Here is an 18,995-nt window from a genome sequence, read left to right as displayed (position 1 = left end):
ATGGTCTTTCTCACGCAGCGCCTGCCAACAAGCTCGTGTGCTAGAGCTGGCATCTGGTGGACAACGTGCATATGACCGAATTCGCTTGAAAAGAAGACAATTCAGTATCGAGTGTGTTGGAGAAGTATCTAAACATGCATTCTGCAGGTCTGCAGCATTCAATGGTCCTTGACAGTTTTCACAAGCAGCAGAAGCAGCAGCTGACATCTAGTGGACAAAGTGTATAAATGCGGGGCTCGTGTAAAAAATAAACAAGGCCAATATTGAGTAGTAATAAACATTTTCACTTTCATTTCGTCAAACACAAGAGACAGTGGCAGTGCAACATCAATAAATAAGTCCAAAAACGAGTCAATAAATAAATCTCAAATAAATATCATGAAATGATACATTAAATGTGCTAAACATATATTATTTTTGATGGACTGACAAGATGATGAGCTTGTTTGTTTTAAATACACACGTGTGCTCACTAAATGTACCGGTAAATGTGGCAAACCCTTCAGGAGCTTAACATGAATAACATTTCATAAATAGATTTGTTAAATATTCTCGAGCAATTTCTTCAGAAGCAACAGATACCTGCTTAAGTGACCACAAAAAAAACTTGCTCCCTTAATTCCCTTCATTTCTTTGTCAAATATGTGACATATCTTTATAATATGATCAATTTCGAATATGCCTTAAATAAAACTATTGCACATAAAAGCATCAGCCCACCAGAACTCTATAATAATAGCAACTCACCCTTACAAAACTGATGGGATGATGCAAAATCAAACTGTGCAACTTGGAGTGATCTTCCTTTAAATGTAGTGATGGAAAATTTTGCTTCATGAAACAGTTTGTTGAAATAAAAGTGGTTCAAGAAATGGCGAGCCAGTATGCTGTCAGATCAATGTTGTGCCATTTTGAGGAGTCAAAATATACAACTGGTTCATGAAGCAAATTTGAAGCTTCGTTTTCCCATCACTATTTAAATGTATACAATACTGAGGTAAACATGTCAAGGGGTGTACAACACGGGTCAGTAAGAGGAGCTCCGCTAGAGATCCTGGTGGAGCTCAAAGTGCGAAATTGGTTTTGAATGTTCTGTCATGCCTGACTTAGCGCGATGATTTTCAGCAACTAGTCTTTGGTAACGTGCCTGCTGCTGGTAGTCTGGGTCAACGTTTACCCAGCTGTTGGCAACCCACTTCAGGCCACGCTTCACCGGGCAGTCTCCGTGCAGCGAATACTCATCCAGCTCACCCATCCAACCTGAGGAAGGCAAAAGACAATATTTATTTTAAAAAAATTATCTGAAGGATGATTTCCAATTTACAAAGTGCCTTCTATTCTTACCTTGCCCATCGGAGAGATGGTTGTACAAGAGGAGTGCAGTCCCAGCACTGGGTTTGACTCTCAGGTTCCCTCGACTACATGTCTTGCGGGTGTCTGTTAAATCAACTCCATCTTGGACCAGTGCCTGGAACACACAAACAGCTCAGAGTAAACATTTGTGTGTGTGGTTGTCGTACCACAGTAATCATTTCTTGGCTATGGATTCCTGTCATAAATTGCATATTATCAAAAATCATGTCATGATCAAGCTGTTTTCATTTTGTAGTCCAGTGGAACCTTGACAAATTTATGCTTGTCAAAGCAGGTTTCCACTCAATATTATAAGCCACCATCATCCTGTATTGAGGAAAACAAAACCCCACCAGTTCATCGTAGGTACGGTTGTCGGCCACGGGAAACGTGGTCTCGCCACCCTCCTCGACAGAGCTGAGGTAGATCAACACAGTAAGATACCTGCGACAAAAGTAACAAATGCTCCTTTTTTTTTCAACGTATATCACAGTGAATATGTTACTAAAAGAATATGATGGAACAAACACCAACCTGCAGGAGACCTGTGGGAGCATAGACGTGTTACCCGCCAGTCGCGTGTGCGAGCAGGCGGTCTCCGCATGGGGAGGGCTACTGTCGTGATGAGCATCGCTGAAGTCTCCGAGCTCAAACCGAAACACTTGCAATAGCTCACTCATGTCAACCAACATGGCCGGCAGACGTGTCAGGCTGATCACTCTGAGTAAATGTCAGAATCAATATTTTAGTAAATGAGGTCCAAGATCAAGTGCGTACGAGTTGGGATACCTGCTTCTCAGTGTCTGCAGCACGTGATGGGATCCCGGGCCTTGATAAAGCACTGTATGCTTGCTTCTCTGCTTGAACTGACTCCGGAGCTTTCTATTTTGCTCTTGTATCGGGCCTTGGGATACATCGTAAACACGCTTGAACTCTTCAAGGTTGAGCACCCCTATCAAGGGACACATGCGGTGCACTAGTGAACAAACACTTGGCTGTAAATTCTCTTTAGAAGCTATGCTGTTGTAAGGCGCTCCACAGGGTTCAATTTCAGGGCCCCTGCTGTTTCCATTGCATTTAGAGCTCCTGGGTTCCATCTGCTTAAGGTCAGGAATCAAGGCATGGATGGCACAGAAAGTCTTGTAATTTCAATGAAAAGAAAACAGAAGTTACAGTGTTTGATCCCAATGGCCTTTGTACATCACAACCTGTTGAATTGGGGGACCTGGCGCCTTATCTGAAGCCAATAAAATTGACAGTGATTTTAAATTGGACGGGTTTGATTAAGACATATTCATTATAATCATTTATAATTAATTATGCATTTGTGTTTATTGCTTTTGCACTTTTTATCTGTGTGTATACTGTGTATTGTATGTACTGTATGACATGCTCCATATACTTTGTAGGCAGCAATGGTTGTAGAAGAAAATGCTACATTTGCATGTAATAACTTGCTGTCCTTTCCTTTTTGGCCCTAAAGGGTTATCTTGAATCAAGATGATTTAAAATACTATATTAGTACAGTCAGTTTCAAATATGTAATAAATGAATCACCACAATCATCCAACATCACAAATGCAATGAGGTAGCAGATGCACAAACCTGTTGAGCAGTCTTCTAGTACAGTGAGTATCTGACGCAGGTTGTCCAGGCTCAGCCAAGTCCCATCTCGAGAACGTGAGTGGCTCACAATCTGGAAAAGAAGTCAGTTTACTATAGTTTGCTTTAGAAATCTTTTGGCAGCTCAACAGCTTTCTCCTCCATATTCCCATGAAATACAAATGGCAATAGTTTTCAATGGTCACCTCCTGCTTCTGCAGAAGCCTATCCTGGTTGAGGTCCAACAGACTGAAGACCTCCTCGGTGCTCAAAGATAACAGTGGGTGGTCTGAGCCTCCGTGACCCCAGTTGGCCGCTGTCATCTGGCTTTCCATCAGACCCTTGAGCTGAGCCAGCTGCACCACCACACGGCACTCCTCCTCTGACAGGAAACCCGGGATCTCTGACCAACCATCATGAAATAATCAACCTTAGAATGCAATGGCGTGGCGACTGACTGATCTTTTAAATCATGGGCTAATCCTAAAACCACCACAAAGCACATACCAAATAATAGAGGTTTCAAGCTGAGCGTCTTCATCTTGTGTGTTCGGTCCGACACAAGGGACACCGGCTGAACGTGTCCTACCTAAACAGCATCGTGATGAACAATGGGAAGTCAAATACACACTTTTTCAGTCACATTACACACAATAAATGTTTGACCTCGCTAAGGTGTTGTTGGAAGTAAAATCTGCAAGAATTCAAAATTCAGCAGTGAAGTTGGATCGACTACAGCAAAATCTTCCATACACTTCACCTACCCTGATGCCTTCAATTCGAGGAAGTTTGAAACTTTGCTCCTCCTCACGGGGCTCCCTTGAAGGAGGCGCGGTGTGAGGAGGACTTTCCCCTTCGCCGACTGATGGCAATGACGGTCGGTCAAAATCCCCGGGGCCGTTATTATAGTGCACATATAGCAAAAGGGCAATAACATTCAGGATGTAGACGTGAAAGAAGACCATCACCACGACGAAGTAAGCCCGAGAGCAGATGCTGCTCCTCTGGACGGGCATGCTAGTGGAACGTAAAGAGCGCCTGTTGGATGACGAAGATGCAATGCCGCTGACACAGTCCTCGTCATGCTGTAGATTTTCCGGAATGTTTTCCATATCTTCTTCTATCAAGAGACTTTTACGCATTAAGATAAATACTGATGCGCGTAATTTAGGGCTGTCTTATTACGAGCCGCCGGATGCTTAGCTACACTTAGCTGTTTACTGTCTGTCTGTTTCAATGAAAAACGACGCTTCCACCACTATTGCTTTGCCCAAATTATTTATGCTGTTCAGTGCAAAAATGCAGATCTGAAAGCGCTTAATATCTCGCGCTGTTAAATATGTCATCGTTAACTAAATCTTGTAACCCTCGTTACTTCGCCCGCTGCCCCTGACAACCTGCATAATAACAGGACGAATATGCTGAAGACTTCCGGTCAGAAGAAACATCTATAGCGTCCTCTATCGGTTGATATTAGTGCCCGTTTTTTCTTTACGCTTTTCGCGATCCAGTCATCATTATATAATTCTATTTTACATGAGTAGGAAGCATGTTTGTAGGGTGTCCATGTTTAGCTGTTATACTCTTAGAAAGTAGACACGCGTGAACATTTAGTGGAAGCGCATAATTCAATTGAAAATTGATTGTATTTTGGTTTATGACAACGGAAAAAACATTCCTAAAGACAATCAAACTGGTCAGATGAGTGTAGAAAGTGCGATATGAAAACAGTGCCTAAGGAACGTTAAATTGTATGGGGGGGAACACTGGCAACATCCGTCCTAAAACCATCCAAACAAATCATGCGAGTGACCTGCTAATGAAAAAAAAGTCACAACAATTAGAGCTTTACAATCAAACCATGCGATGGCGACAAAAGACAACATTTTCTTGTAGTATCATTAAAGCGTTGCTTAACTGTCGAATTTCTGTCGTGTAGTTATTTCCTGCGTTTGCGGCGCCCCCTAGAGGCAACGATGATACATTTTGAATATTTGTCTTGACAGTGGCCCCCTTATATTAGCCGTTTGGATAGAACCTATATGCGGATTTCTTTATTCCAATCACACCAGCCCCAATATTACTTATTCATATTTTTGCGGACGGATGGATGGGTTCTCGTTTTTCGCAGCACACGCTCATTGAGTTTAAACTAATTTTTTTCCAATTAAATTTCATCTGAGGTAGATTTTTGCTATGCGCATGTTGATCCAGTCCCCATTCCCTGCGGATATCCACTGTGCCTAAAGTTCGAGGCTTTTCTGGATTCTGCCTTATGGTATGTTTTTAGTGTGAACCACGTGGCATCGACATGTCATTCTAAAGGGTTCAGTCTTCTAAAAAACATGACAGAAAATAATTACAATGACGCATTAATATATAACATGGAAAATGGAATTATACAGCTCAACGTCAATTTCAACTTGACGGTTATAGGTCACAATGTTTGCCCCTAGTTTTGATACCGCTAACAAAGTGATGAATAATATGGTCTCATTTGCATATATCTGCATGCATTATTTCAGAGATTTTGTTTGAGGTGCATATTAAAATAAGACTGGGTACTGGCTAATTTCCCATATGATACCCACACGCCCTGCCCCCTGGAATGAATTTATTTGAACCCCCCGTCTCTCCTTGAACAAATGAGGGTTGGGGTGGGGGTGACACACAAACGCGCGCGCGTGCGTGCGTGCGCACTCTGTGGTGTTTTCCGGATGACGCGACCAGCCGCCCCTACAGAGAGATGGACACGCACACACAACACACACAACAGCAACAACAGTAGCGGCAGCAGCGATATGGCTGATCATCACAGACCGGGACGGCTCAGCTCGTGAGCCCAAGTCAGAAGCAATCATGCGTCACGGCCGGCGGCTTTTGAATCCTCTCAGGCGGTGGGACGCAGCATAGAGAAATTCGGCAAATAGTCTTTTACCGACGGCCCATGGGCTGCGTGCTGCGTTTTGCTGTAGTTGCAGGACTTGTCGCAGTGGATCCAGCTGAGCGTGCTCCTGCGTGGATTACCATACACGAGGGGAACAATAGTCTCCCACAGCAGAAGCACGACCAGGTCAGTTGCCGGCATATTTGAGTTTCTCTTCATTCTCCCATTCATTGTTTTGAAACTACTAACGACAGAGTAACTCGAACGTGAATACCTGAACGTATCACCTGTCATTACAGGTAGATGTTTTTAGTGCATAATAGCGCACCTATGTGGCACTCGAGTTCGAAACCTCTCTGTACTTGAGTGTTATTACGTATGCCCACGTTTCAGAGCCCAGTGATAACGAGTTTGAGATGTTGTGCCGCATTTAAACTGCATTCGGAAAAACTTTGCAGCCAGCCGGGACTGCGGAACTTTCACTATGCCCTGTTCGGTTCACCTTCTTCCGGACACACGCGTCAGGAAAGCACGGGGAGATAGAGGAACCAGCCGGAAGCACTGGGCCCGGAATGTGGACGAGGAATCTCTTATCATGCTTGGTCAGTCGTGAGCCAACAGCACATTGAGTCCCACGGAATGAATGCGGTTTGGCAGCCGCGGTCATATTGACTTCACGGGATGTTGTCGTGATTCGTGACGGTGATGTTCAGATCCACAATCATACGAGTAAAAGGCGGTCGAATGCAGCATAGTTTCACTTTCGGTCGCCTGTCTCTCTGCTTGATTAATTATTTAGATGAATCTCAATGTGTGGTGCTTTAGTGAATACATTGCCCTTTACGCCAGTGCTGCAGGACCGAACATGTTAGTGCAGTGCAGGTTTATGGGGCAGCTTAACTTGCTTTTAATTGAACTGGATACTGAATAGGCCTGCATGCTTGTTTTGCTTTATGATCAGTTGGAATTGCTTTTGGTGTCCTTTATCTAAATCACCTCGTCAATGAAAATGTAGCAGAATATACTGGAACCCATAATAAGTGGCCTAAAATTTGCACACATACCAGGACAATGGCGTATTTGCACAACCCACACATTTTGTCCTTTTTTTCAATGGAGGATAAACAGTGGCTCGCCGCAGAGTAAACATATTACTGTTTGATTTTTCAATCATATGTTTTTAGGTGGGTGTTGTCCAACTTAATGTGTCCACTCTGTCATAATTGAAATTTCAACTCACATAAACACCTTTCAGAAATTCAAAATGTATTCCTTAAACAGTACACAAAATGCACCATGTTCAAGGTAATATTAGCTCAAAATGTCATCAAGCTCACATGTCTGTTTGCAGTTAGTTTATAAAAACAGTTTAAGACTTTATGTGTTGGTCCATATAACATGACATCCAAATAATGAAACAAGTATTTTCTTAAAATAATAGCCCACATGATATTTTGACAAAAAACATACTATTTGCCTTAAACATCTCCTCAGGATGCTGTCCATCGCTGCTAAAAATCAGCTATATCATAAACAGGTCACTTAATTCTAATTTCTAATAAATATATAATCAATATTGAGTGCAGTTTTTTATATTTTCTAAAAAAACAAAAAGACAGGCTGTTACTTTATGAAGGTGACGATATGTGAGCACATCTAATTTTAGACAGATGTTACAATACAGCAAAGGTCATTTTGTAAAACAGCAATTTAAAGCTTTGTGACATGATAGGCAAGCACATCATGTCCAGTATTTCTTGTAATTTCATCATAATGCTTCTGAATCCATACGATCTTTGAACATGTGGCAAAGACAGAAATTTAATTTAAATTTTTGCCATGGCTTTATTTGTTTTATTTTTCAAACTGTCTTAATACACTGCCCGAAAACTCCATCAAGCAATCATATCGCCTTTAAACTACATCTGAATTTTTTTAAATACAGGATATGTGTTATATGACCGAGAATGCAGTAAAATCGATGTGGTGTGTCAGTGTTTGGACATTAGTCATGCATCCTTGGTCTGCTATGACAAGCCCTTTTTGTGGGTGCTATTGAGGAGGCATTCCATTATGTCTGATTCTATGTGCATGCGTGCACACATCCAGAGCAATTCATGTTTCTAAAGTAGCGAGGCGCAGGGAAAAATGATAGCTGACTATAAAACTTGTATTATGATGATTATAAAACGTGCAGCTAGGACAGTTCATTTTTCCTCATCAGTTGTCTGTGGAATGCCAAACTGGCAAGGATCTTGCTTTGCAACATTCATCTATGCATAGCGAGAAGGGTGATGTGGTTGGTGATGTGGCGAGACTTTTTTTTTTCTTTTCTCTCTCTCTTCAGTTCAGAAAGAAACTGTGGTTTCAGTATGGGCCTGTAACCCAGCAACCCAAATGTTGCGCGTCCTGAATAAATCAGGCTGTGTTCATCCCCAGCACTCCTCAGGCATGTGCTACTTCACTTCACCTCACCTGTGTCCTACCTTTCCCTTGCAAGCACATGTTCAGTCACACACGCATGCTCAAGGCGATAAACAGAGACGGCTAAAACCATTCATGGCAAGGTTTTGGATGATTTCATTTAACTTTTGGGTTCATTCGCCTACAAACCTTTGCTCTCCTGTTTTATTGTTCCGTTTGTGCCGCACAATTATGTATTCCACAACAATGCACCGTGTACCTCACAAGCTGTGTTTAAAACTCTGTATGTTCGTTTAAGACTCCATCGTCTGGAGTGGCCATCCGCGCCTACCAACCCCCCTCGTCCATTTAGTGGGAGTTACAGCAGAGTGGTTTTCCGGGCGTCTGGTGTTTCTGGCCTGTACTGTAGATGCTGCAGCCTGAAGCCACATGTGTCCCCCCCCCCCCCACCCCACACCGGTGCTGCTCTATTCACTGACTCTATCCATCCAATTGACTTTATTTATACAAACAATAATTCTTTTTGACAGATCTGCAAAATAGTGTGGTGCAGTATTTCATGTATAGTTAATGAAAAGTAAGCATACAGTACTTCTTTATTAAGTCATTTCATGCATTGTAAATTATGTCTTCCATTTTTAAAAGATATGTCCTTCAGAAGAGACACTTAATCTAACTGTCAGCTGTAATAATGTAGTAATACTTGGGTGAGACATTTTTTGGGTGAACCGCAGTGTAATTGGATTCCCGCTCCTATTTGCAGTATGCTAATTCCACCACATTAAATATGAAGACTGACGGTGAATAATCACATCATTATTTTTTTTACCAGCTGCTTTGCTAAGATGTAACATGTCTAGTCCCGACAATTTAGTGATGATGGCATGCTTGCATGAGGTGAACCTAATCTCCTTGTCTGAGCAGTATTTCTGGAAAAACATGCAAATGAGAGGGGGAGGGTTGATACTTGGGTGATATGAAATAATGTTACGACCTTTTACTCTTTTGTGACCCTCTCTAGAGCGTATATACAAGGTTCCAAAAATACACAACTGGGCTAAGAGCAATTGTGAGCCGAGCGCATCTTCTTGTAGAAAACAACAGTTGTCATGATTGCGACTCACAGGGTTTGGATTCCCTCACAGCTGAGTGTCTCTAATAGGCCTGAGAGCCCGAAAGAATGAATAGCTTTTGTTCCATCCTCCGAGGTTGAACACAAAGAGAAAGCCAATGTTTTCTTGTACATGCGTGTTCCCTTGCGTGTGTGTGTCTGTGTGTGTGTCTGCGTGTGTGTGCATGTTAGCTGCCAGGCACTTATGGATGAGATAGAAGAAGCAGGAAGTGGATGGATACAAAAATAATCTGCTGCAGCAGCCTCTAGCTCTAGGCCAGTGACACAAATTACAGAGAAATAGCACTAAAAGAAAAACTAACTCATGCACACAGATATAGTATATGAATAATATGAATATGACTCTTTGAGTTGAAAAAGTGATCAGTTCACACTTAATAAAGACGATAAAGTGCAATGTGTACCACCCACAACGGCACATCCACCACAGAAAGTAGCTTCCATCTTTGCTAACTAGTTTATTCATGCCTACAATCAATGGCCACAACTTATTCTGAGTAGCTAATAGGTCAGCTCGTTAACAGCTAGCCAACACGACACTCTCATTTGCTGACGCCCACGTCACTCACCGGGGCAAGGCCATGTGCTTCAAAGCCATTACACACTAGTCACAATTGATAGGTTACATTTCCAGACTGTCAAAAAACTAAAGTATTTGAAAGCAATCATGTTGTGTGTTAACCTATTTCTTTTTTATTTGTACATTTGCCCTGCCCCCAGCCTGTTCCGACAAGCGGGAAGGAAAGTAAATCTTCCACATCAGACAAAATGCCTGAAGCGCAGTCACGCTTCAATCGCAGTGACATCATTTGCCACATTTACTTTTGTACTTTTCATTTTTGCCTTCACTTTTACCTAAAGGCTGACCTTGCAGAGTTTTATGTGATGAACGATGATATAAACTTTGTAAGAGCTTGGTTTGCACAATCTCACTTTTTTCTCCCGCAACCTGTTTTCACCTTAGGGGCTTCTTAAGTTCCATTATTGCCTGTATTTGTGTTATTTTTATCTAAGGGCCCGTCTCTCTCTGCCATCCTGTGTTTTGCATCCTGCAATGTTTGCACTTGGGATGCATAATGACAACTTGTGCCGAGCGAGCAAACAAACACAATCATCGGGAGCCCAAATTACTTTTGAAAATACACAGAGGCCGCACTTGAGGGATGAAGTCAAATGGGCTGTATTCACATATGACGGTCTGAATGACCCCCGTCGGCATAACCACAGCATGATAATGGTTGTCTCTCATTCTCAGGCCTCGGGGTGCTGGCCTTGCACCTGAGATCATGGATCGGATGAAGATCATCAAACGGAGGCTGTCCATGTCTTTACGCAGTACTCGACCCGTTGATGACTCTCTTTCTGAACTAGCAGAACAGATGGCTTTGGATGAGCCATCAACAACCAGGGATAATGGTAAGACACACACGTTACGTATTCTAATATTAGAAGAAAACAAAAGTTGTCATTTTTGAAGCCAGGCAACAAACCATTGTGCCATTGCAGGTAGAAAAACACAATTGTATGTGTGGGTCTCAAAAACACGTAAATCGCGGATGTATTTGTGTGAATAAGTTTGACACAAATCTCTCCCTATACGTTGCGTTCGCCAAACTGCATGAGGAAAATCATTGTGGGGCGTAGTGTTGCCATCTGCTGGACATTTTTGAGAACTGCATTTGCATCACCTCAGTGTGTTTGATTTTGTGTGTGTTCCGCCATATTCTGTCTCCAAATATAAAACAGGTCAGAGTGAGGGGATGTTTCTATTTCTCTTCTCTCACACTCTGAGAAAATGAGAAAACATACACGGGCAGCGTTGTTATTACAACATGGATATAGATAGAACGTTATGACTTGACGGCCAACTTCGCCATTCTTTTTGTTTCCTCAAGCAGTGCTTTATTTATTTATCTTGATAACCGATGTTATTTTTAAGTCATTCCCAGGGAGAAATGGGAGCACTGAGGAGAAAGGCAGTAAGATGGAGGAAGTGATGTAAACGATGGAGGGCATTAAACTTTGATTGGTCTACTGCATCTTTTACCTACCATCTTTCTGCCTTTCAGCGCACACATATATTTTGCTTGATCCGGATAAGTGAAAGAGTGGTGGAACATTCCTTCCTTACTCAACGTGCTAATCAGAGGCAACGTGGAGGCTTTTGCTGGCCTTGATCTCTCACCTTTTTTTTTTTCCCTGGAGGAGATTTGAGGGTGCTGAATGGGGGCTGTGAGAGAATTGTGTGGATTTCAGAGTAAATGCTAAGCCTGAATGTACGGTGGTGGAGGAGGAGGAAATTAGGGATTATTTAAAAAAAACAGATGTGTCATGTGGTCTTGTGCAAACACTGATTTTTAATCATCATGGATGGAAATTGTGCAGTCATCAGATTCCCCCCACATAAGTATTTTTATTTTGAAGTTTATACATCAGTGTGTCTTACAGTAGCTATTCCTGTCATTCTATATTTTCTTTAATTCTTGCTGCTTAGGTTTAATTTTTCAATGTGCATGTTTCACTCTATTTTTCTTTAACTTTCTCAGTTTCAGTCTTTTTCCTGCAGAGTATTCCTACAGCTCCATGCATCCCAGCCAGCTTTTATTTTTTTCTCACACTTCCAAAGTGTCCCCCCCAACATCTCAGTGTGATCCGTGTTCTCTTCCTTTGTTTGTCTTTTTCACATTGCCATGTCGCTTCTTTATCGTGGCGCTCCTCTTCGGCAATTCTTCCCTCCTTTGTCTTTTGTGGTTTCTTTTTCACACCTTTTCTTGCTCTCTCTTTCTTCCCTTTCTCTCTGGCTGTGGCCGCTCCTCCGCAATGGTGTGCCTCAGAGCCGATGGTGGTGAGCGCCGTGCATCCTGCCTCCCACAGCGCTCCCTCCTTCCTGCGTCAGTATGCCGGTCATCTTGGCCGCACTGCCCTGCGCAGAGAGCCAGGTGGGGGGCTGGAAAGAGACAGAGCCTATCTAAACCTCCACAGGACTGGATCTCTGGGTATTCGCGCACACACGCACGAAAATTGCCTTGCTATCTTTTGCATCACTTGTAACGACACATCAATGTTGTTTCTCAACAATATATGCAATGTTCGAGTGTTGTTCTGGAGACAAGCAATCTTATTTTTCAAAACACTCATCCGTTCTGAATATGATATCATGTACATTTTGTGCCGCGTGCTGCTCTTTTGAGTTAGCGTGCCTCGGCCACCTGGGGGCAGTATAAGACATACAGACGCATTTACTCCACATAGAGATGGTTTCAACACTCAGTAATGCCGTATTTTCCTTTGAGGAGGATAAAGAATATAAACTTTTGAGTTTTGTTGTATTGTCTGTCTACATGTTTTGCGCGAGCGTTTATGTTCAGATATGAATTGTTTTAAGGGTTAAACTGCAACAGGCGTCCTATTTATTTGCCTGCCTGCAGCGTTACCCAGTGTGTGTTAGCACTCGTGGCCTTTAAAGCAAACTAATGAGGTTATTTGAAATATTGTGACTTGAGTTTACTGCCACCATAGAGCATTCACGAGTCTCAATCAACAAAAATCATCTGACTGACAGATTCTGACTCACATTGGGTTACTTGCTTCTTAAGAAACCACTGTTGTAATTATTCTGCTAAACGATAAGGAGACAAAACTGCAATGACGTCGTTGCAGCTCCAGGAAATTAGAGCAATTTCGAGCACCCAATCCGATTGCTGCGATGTCACCCCTAAACTGCCTGTTGGGAGCATTTTCTTTCTTCCACAGCATCTGGAGATTACCGTGATAAGGCAGCCAGACATCGATATTGCCCTCAATTTATTTAGTTTTCGGGCCCTAAATTTACAGTGAAGTTTCTATGTGCAGTTTCAGTTAATGCCAGGTTTGCTGTTTTAGTTTCTCTTTGGTGTGTGGGGGTTTTAAGCAGGAATCAAACATCCATTCATTATTCTTGGCCATCTAGCGTTTACTGTGAATGTGGAAAGATAAAACTGTAATGACCTTAATCCAACATACACAAACACATGCTCACACAATCACTTTCCCTCCCTCTCTCGCTGTTAGTCATAATTTTGTAACGGAACCTGTACTTTGTTCTATGATGGCTTTCGGGGGTCTCAATGAGGCACTGTGACAGCTAACATGCATTGACATGAATTGAAGGAAGGGAAAAGAGGATTTGGAGATGGTGAAAAGAACTGACTTAAAAGAATTGAGGACGGAAGGGCATCAGTGGTATCAGAGCGTTCCGTTCACAGTGGAATCATATTAGCTGCATTTTGTGAACTGCACACTGACTACAATAATATTAATTTTATCCAAACTAGTCTTGTGCATGCATAGATTGGAGTAATGAATAGAATGGTGCCTGCAAGGAAGTGTCACTTTGGTATTATATGCGTAATTTACAGTGGCCCTGAGTCTCAAAGGCAAAAAGTGTGAAAAATATTATGACTATTTGAATGATAACAAATGCCATTAATGCAAATATCCATCTCGGTGAAATTAACTGATTTCCAAAATAAAATGTACCATTATTGATAACATTGTGTAAAAAAATGACCCATCCGCTTTGATTGTTTTGGTAAATACAACCCAAACACATTTAAACTGAAATGTTCAAACACATACAGAACAGTTGCGCACTCCATGACGTCATTCTGCGAAGTCTCTGAGGTAGCAAAGCCAAGGATCTTGTATGATGCGGTAGCCAGAACTAATGCTACTCTATTATTAAAACTCTGACAAGATATGTGTGTGCATATATGTGCGCTAGTCTGACGGTGGGTCTCGCTGACTCACTTGGCCATTTGGCAGTCAGAGCACGTCACAGCCTTTCAGAACCACGCGATGATGCAATCTCATTTTCTTGCTGCACTGAAGAGATGTAAGTCCTCCTTCAGTCATTTGCTAACTTGCTCTGTATGAGTATGAATAGAAATACATTTTTCATCTAGGTAAGTGGTCCCCACTGTGGCGTATATATATATGATGGTTTACTGTATGTATACTGTCGTATTGGCCAGCCGCCAGAGTGCTTCTAATGGGTTTGTGATTAATTTGTCTGGTAACTGGGTCGAATCTTAAGTACCTGCACAGCAAATTAGTCAACATTCCTCTCTGTTTGACTGAAGAAAGGATAATATTGAGAATTGCTGCTCAGTCAAATGTGAAGCAACGGCTCCTTTCTCTCATGTGCATTAGCATTGCATTAACTGCTGTCTTTGATATCCCGGCACGTCCGTTTGCTTGCACCAACATACTTGACTGCGGACTGGATTTAAGAACAATAGCATCGAGTTTGTTGAGTAGATGATCTTGTAAGTTTTTTTTTTTTGTACTTTTATTCTTAAGACTACCAAAGACTTGAGGTTTAATGGTGATTATTCATATATATATATATATATATATATATATATATATATATATATATATATATATATATATATATATATATATACACACACACTACCGTTCAAAAGTTTGGGGTCACAAAATTGTTTGGGTGACCCCAAACTTTTGAACGGTAGTGTAAATATTATTATAATAAAGTATTATGAATTAAATATTATAAATTATATCTTACATTTGTATAAGATTATATATAATCTATGAATATAAGTATACATATATAAGATTTTTTACACAGGAGATATATATATACTATATATATATATATATATATATATATATAGTATATATATAGTATATACTATATACTATATATAAAAAAAAACAATTAAACTCAAAGTATTTTTTTTAAAGGGGAGAATTTTTCGCTTGAAAATATTTTTGTAGTTTCTTAACAGGGAGAAGCAACTTAACAACTTAATTGACAACATGACCAGCCACTTATACTTCACTGTCATGTTCTTACCAGAAATAGAAATGGATCTTTACTATGCTGCTCACGCTACCAAACCTCTATGTCGGCTTCCCGTGAACCCTAATATCAAGAAATGTGTTTTTGCTCCTTGTTTGTATTCTCTGCAATGGTGTTACAGGCTCACACAATATCTGTATGCACAGTAGCACATGTTGGGCTGGGCGTGTATACGTGCACGCCGGGTTGCTAGTGGATTGCGCTTCAGGTCCATTGGGGAGGATTAGATGAGAATGATCAAAGTGGAAAGGGAGATAAGCAAAGATGGAGAGGGGGCAGGGTGCGACTCCAAAGTGTTTTAATTTCTGCACTCTACAGAGAAAGTGAATCAAACAATGATGCGGAGGTGCTGCAATAAAGAGGCTGATCATGCAGAATAAATGATAGCGCTGGCTCCCCCTGAACGGGAACAACACTGGACCCAGGCTGATGGGAGGCAGGAGGGGAGAGTGCTTGAAATAAAAAAAATAAATAAAAGAGAGAGAGCCAAAGATTGGTATCACTCGAGAGGGAGGAGGGAGGGTATCGGCAAGGTGAAGGGAGGGAGCGGGACGACTAACAGCGAAAGCTCTGATAGAACGCCAGAGGCAAGGAGGAAGACATCGAGCGAGGGGAGTGGAAAGAGGGAGAGGCTGACTCCAATGCTGCGATGAATAGAGGAGGACGAGGAAGAGAAACATGACGGAGAAGAGCGGGACCTCAGCATGGTGCAAATGATAACGCCGCATGGGTGTGAAGAGAAGAGCCGGTTAAGAAAAGTCTCTCTTTATGATGACGTGGCAGTTTGGAGGGAAAAGCACCTGTCATGTTTGTTCCGCTGATGTTTTTTCGGACTGTCTCTGCAGCATTCCGCATGCTTGTACTGTTTGACCTTCCTTAGTCAGCAGACAGAGTGTGACTGCGGGGAAAAGGAGGGAAGCATGAAAGGGAGTGTCTACAGTGCAACTAGTTAAGTAGAGTAAGAGCTGAGGGAGTTGTTGCATCGCGGAAGGACCACTTACTTTGTCACTTTGACCCCCCCCCCCATCTCCACCCTACCTTTCGGAAACCTTCTTCACTGCTTACCTCACCTGTAAGTACCAAGGAATTTGGGATTTTGCACAACTGATCTAGACTGAAGTTGGGTGGGACTTTCATTTGGGATTTTTGAAAACAAAGCAATGGATGTGCCAGGCAACCCCAAAGGGTGTCCTGCAAGTGGCCCTCAGGTGGGAGACCCTCGGATGGTTGAGGTTAGAATGGGAGAGAGAGAGCCACCACTGAGGATGTCACCCTTCCGTATGCTCCGGGTGCTTGACTCATGCCGTCCTCCGGGAAACCGCATTGGTGAGTGTCATTGTTTCTATTATTGATTTGCTCTCCTCCAATGGAAGAATGATGATTGGATGACCACAGTTCTTGGAATTCCTCATTTGAAATGATATAAAAAACTTTTATTGTACCCTAACAAGAGGTTGAGTCAATAATGCTGAGGAGCACGATTTTTGGTCTGACTGTTTTTAACAAATTATTAGGGGCGTAATTCAAAATGGATTTTTTTATTTCTCTATCACATCATGTTTTTGGGGTATCCTGATTTCTTAAAAAATATGAAATAAATGTGATTAACACAAAGAAGAATTGTTACAAGCTTTTCAAAATGCATAAAACAAAATAATTTATCACGATATTCCCATAGTTACAAGCTTTTCAAATTGAACACATGCATAAAACGTTTTAATTTATCACGATATTCCCATTGTTACAAGGTTTTGAGGAAAGCCAGCACTTTTCTGAAAGTACTGACATTGGAACCCGCATACACCTCTGCACTGTCAGAATTTTCTACGAGTCCAGTTGTAATTTTTATTATCAGGTAGACTGTGGATTTTTGGAAATCAGCAAATCAATTTTTGTTTCACTCAGCATAAAAATTCAATTCAGCAGATTTTTTTTTTTTTTAATTATTCTCAGTCTAATCATGCCTGGAATTTCATGAATTCGATTAAACAGGAATTGTGTAATTTATGGATCTTTTTCTCTTGTGATCATTCTTTAATTTGAATTAATCCACTCCAAAATATCCTTCCTATGTAGCCAAAGTAGGCTCCTTCCTGAGAGTGTAGCTGGTTATACCCCGAGTTATTCAAGTTCTTTTGAATATTTTAAACACTCATTTACTTTTCAGCACAATGACTGCAGCAGCTCTATTCTAAATTTAGAGGCCATTCTGTCCCAAGGTTAAAATCACTTTTAGAGCCAGAGGAGCTTAAAAGGATGATTCGGTTCAAAGTATGGTGATAACAGATGGTAATGGTTTGGACGTGGTCAGTAACTCGAAATTCTACCAGAATACCCTCGAGCAACTTAGAGGCCAGGACCAGAAATCCACTATTATTACTTCAAATGCCTTTTAAAGCGAGACCATGCCAGTATCTGTATTCAAACAAAGAAAATAACATTTAGTTGTTTGACATTAAGTGGTTTAAGAAGAAGCCCGCACACAAATGTCCATAGTGGGATGTCAACAACCCACAGCAAGCCATTAAGTCCCCACACAGGCAACCCTGCAGGTTCTTGTGACGTTTACTATCTGCTATGGTTACAGAAGCTGTTTGCAGGAGCGACAAAGGCATGATCTCACCCACTGTTTTGGGACACAACCGGTGGAGTTTTCCTTGCGCATAAGATAGCCTATCTCGTTGACCCACATCGCTTGACTATTTACACAAATACAGTGCAACACTTCCAGATATGCAGCAAACACCTGCACCCAAGGTGCTTTCCCTTTGAGTGTGTGCTTATGTGCGTGTGTGTCATTAGGTAGATAATCCTGGTTAAAGGTCTTGTCTCTCACTCGGGTGTCAGTTTACTTGAGTTTAATGTTTCACCACTGAGGTGGCGAGAGCTAATGCCTGATATTAATACTGCCTACTCAGCTTTCTGAAGAAATTCAATTCTGTAAGCATATCCGCTCTCATGCTTTTAGTCCGTTGGAAGAGAAATTGTAAACAGTAATAGCTACCCATGACAGAATTCCGAGAGCATCAGTTTTTTGAGCAATAAAAACAATGAAACAGTTTTTGCCGTATTTTCTGTAGTTCAGTGGATATTGTGCTGCTCCTCCTAGTTTGTGCATCTCGGCCACCTGGGGGCAATATAGTGATACATTACACGGTAACATAACTAAACTCAATAAACTACAATAAAGAATGTAATCCGCGAGAATTTCTAGATTATCTGTCGACATATGTTGCTCCGAAATCTGTGTTAAAATATCCATTGTTTAAACAGTTATAACTTTGCAACACTAAAGATGTTAATTATCGGAGGAGTAGAGATGCATACAACTTCTATTCCTGACAATGTGACCACAAGCCTCAAATGGCCAAAAAGAAACTCTCAGAAAATGGCGCCCCACTCCACAGCTGACCCTAACAAATCGCTTTAGCTGTCTCGCCCTCAATCTGTCTCATGGCTGATTTGTTGCAGACATGATTTTCTTTACCACATCCGTTTATGTCGCCACTGACATCATCCTCCCTCGCTGCTGCTTTATCACACTAGTCCAGGGCTGTCAAGTTATTTTACTTCAGGGGCCACAATCAACCCAATTTGATCTCAAGTGGGCCGGACACCAGTAATTTCATGGCCTAATAAGCTTATTTTAAAAGAAAAAGAAAAAAAGATGCCAATTCTTGCCATTTCTGGTTTCTAAAGAATGACAAGTATATATATATACGTGTGTA

The 18,995-nt window shown here is 41.5% G+C and overlaps 2 protein-coding genes across 6 annotated transcripts in view; one reads left to right on the top strand and one right to left on the bottom strand.

Annotated features, from left to right (window-relative positions):
- Window positions 1-263: 263 nt before the first annotated feature.
- Window positions 264-4,928, bottom strand: LOC133170170 (transmembrane prolyl 4-hydroxylase-like). Its single transcript, XM_061302892.1, has 9 exons — window positions 3,720-4,928; window positions 3,463-3,544; window positions 3,162-3,358; window positions 2,959-3,049; window positions 2,143-2,305; window positions 1,888-2,073; window positions 1,707-1,797; window positions 1,345-1,468; window positions 264-1,260 (listed from the first exon to the last, which is right to left on the bottom strand). The coding sequence occupies exons 1-9, from the start codon at window positions 4,095-4,097 to the stop codon at window positions 1,046-1,048; spliced, it is 1,527 nt and encodes a 508-aa protein (XP_061158876.1). The 5' UTR covers window positions 4,098-4,928; the 3' UTR covers window positions 264-1,045.
- A 719-nt stretch (window positions 4,929-5,647) lies between these two features.
- The window catches only part of LOC133170179 (cyclin-dependent kinase 17-like), a 29,033-nt gene continuing 15,685 nt past the window's right edge, over window positions 5,648-18,995 (top strand). The window contains exons 1-3 of one of the 5 annotated variants that reach the window (XM_061302922.1): window positions 5,648-5,852; window positions 5,931-6,028; window positions 10,654-10,814. In XM_061302922.1, coding sequence (XP_061158906.1) covers window positions 10,685-10,814 — 130 coding nt within the window. In that variant the 5' untranslated portion in view covers window positions 5,648-5,852; window positions 5,931-6,028; window positions 10,654-10,684. Of the gene's footprint in view, window positions 6,029-10,653; window positions 10,815-12,222; window positions 12,395-15,826; window positions 16,594-18,995 lie in introns of those variants that run through there. The other 4 variants (XM_061302937.1, XM_061302913.1, XM_061302905.1 and 1 more) reach the window with 4 other exon arrangements.

Source organism: Syngnathus typhle, linkage group LG2, assembly GCF_033458585.1.
Source record: "Syngnathus typhle isolate RoL2023-S1 ecotype Sweden linkage group LG2, RoL_Styp_1.0, whole genome shotgun sequence".
In the NCBI taxonomy this organism is placed as follows: domain Eukaryota; kingdom Metazoa; phylum Chordata; class Actinopteri; order Syngnathiformes; family Syngnathidae; genus Syngnathus; species Syngnathus typhle.
This window is presented reverse-complemented; position numbering and strand designations above follow the sequence as displayed.

Bases quoted from the DNA above. Each gene is read 5' to 3' on its own strand.
- LOC133170170 (XM_061302892.1), bottom strand. From the start codon at position 4,097: ATGCGTAAAAGTCTCTTGATAGAAGAAGATATGGAAAACATTCCGGAA. The intron at 1,469-1,706 runs GTGGGGTTTTGT...TGTGTGTTCCAG, and splicing joins ACCGTACCTACGATGAACTG to GCACTGGTCCAAGATGGAGT. The intron at 1,261-1,344 runs GTAAGAATAGAA...TGCCTTCCTCAG, and splicing joins CCATCTCTCCGATGGGCAAG to GTTGGATGGGTGAGCTGGAT.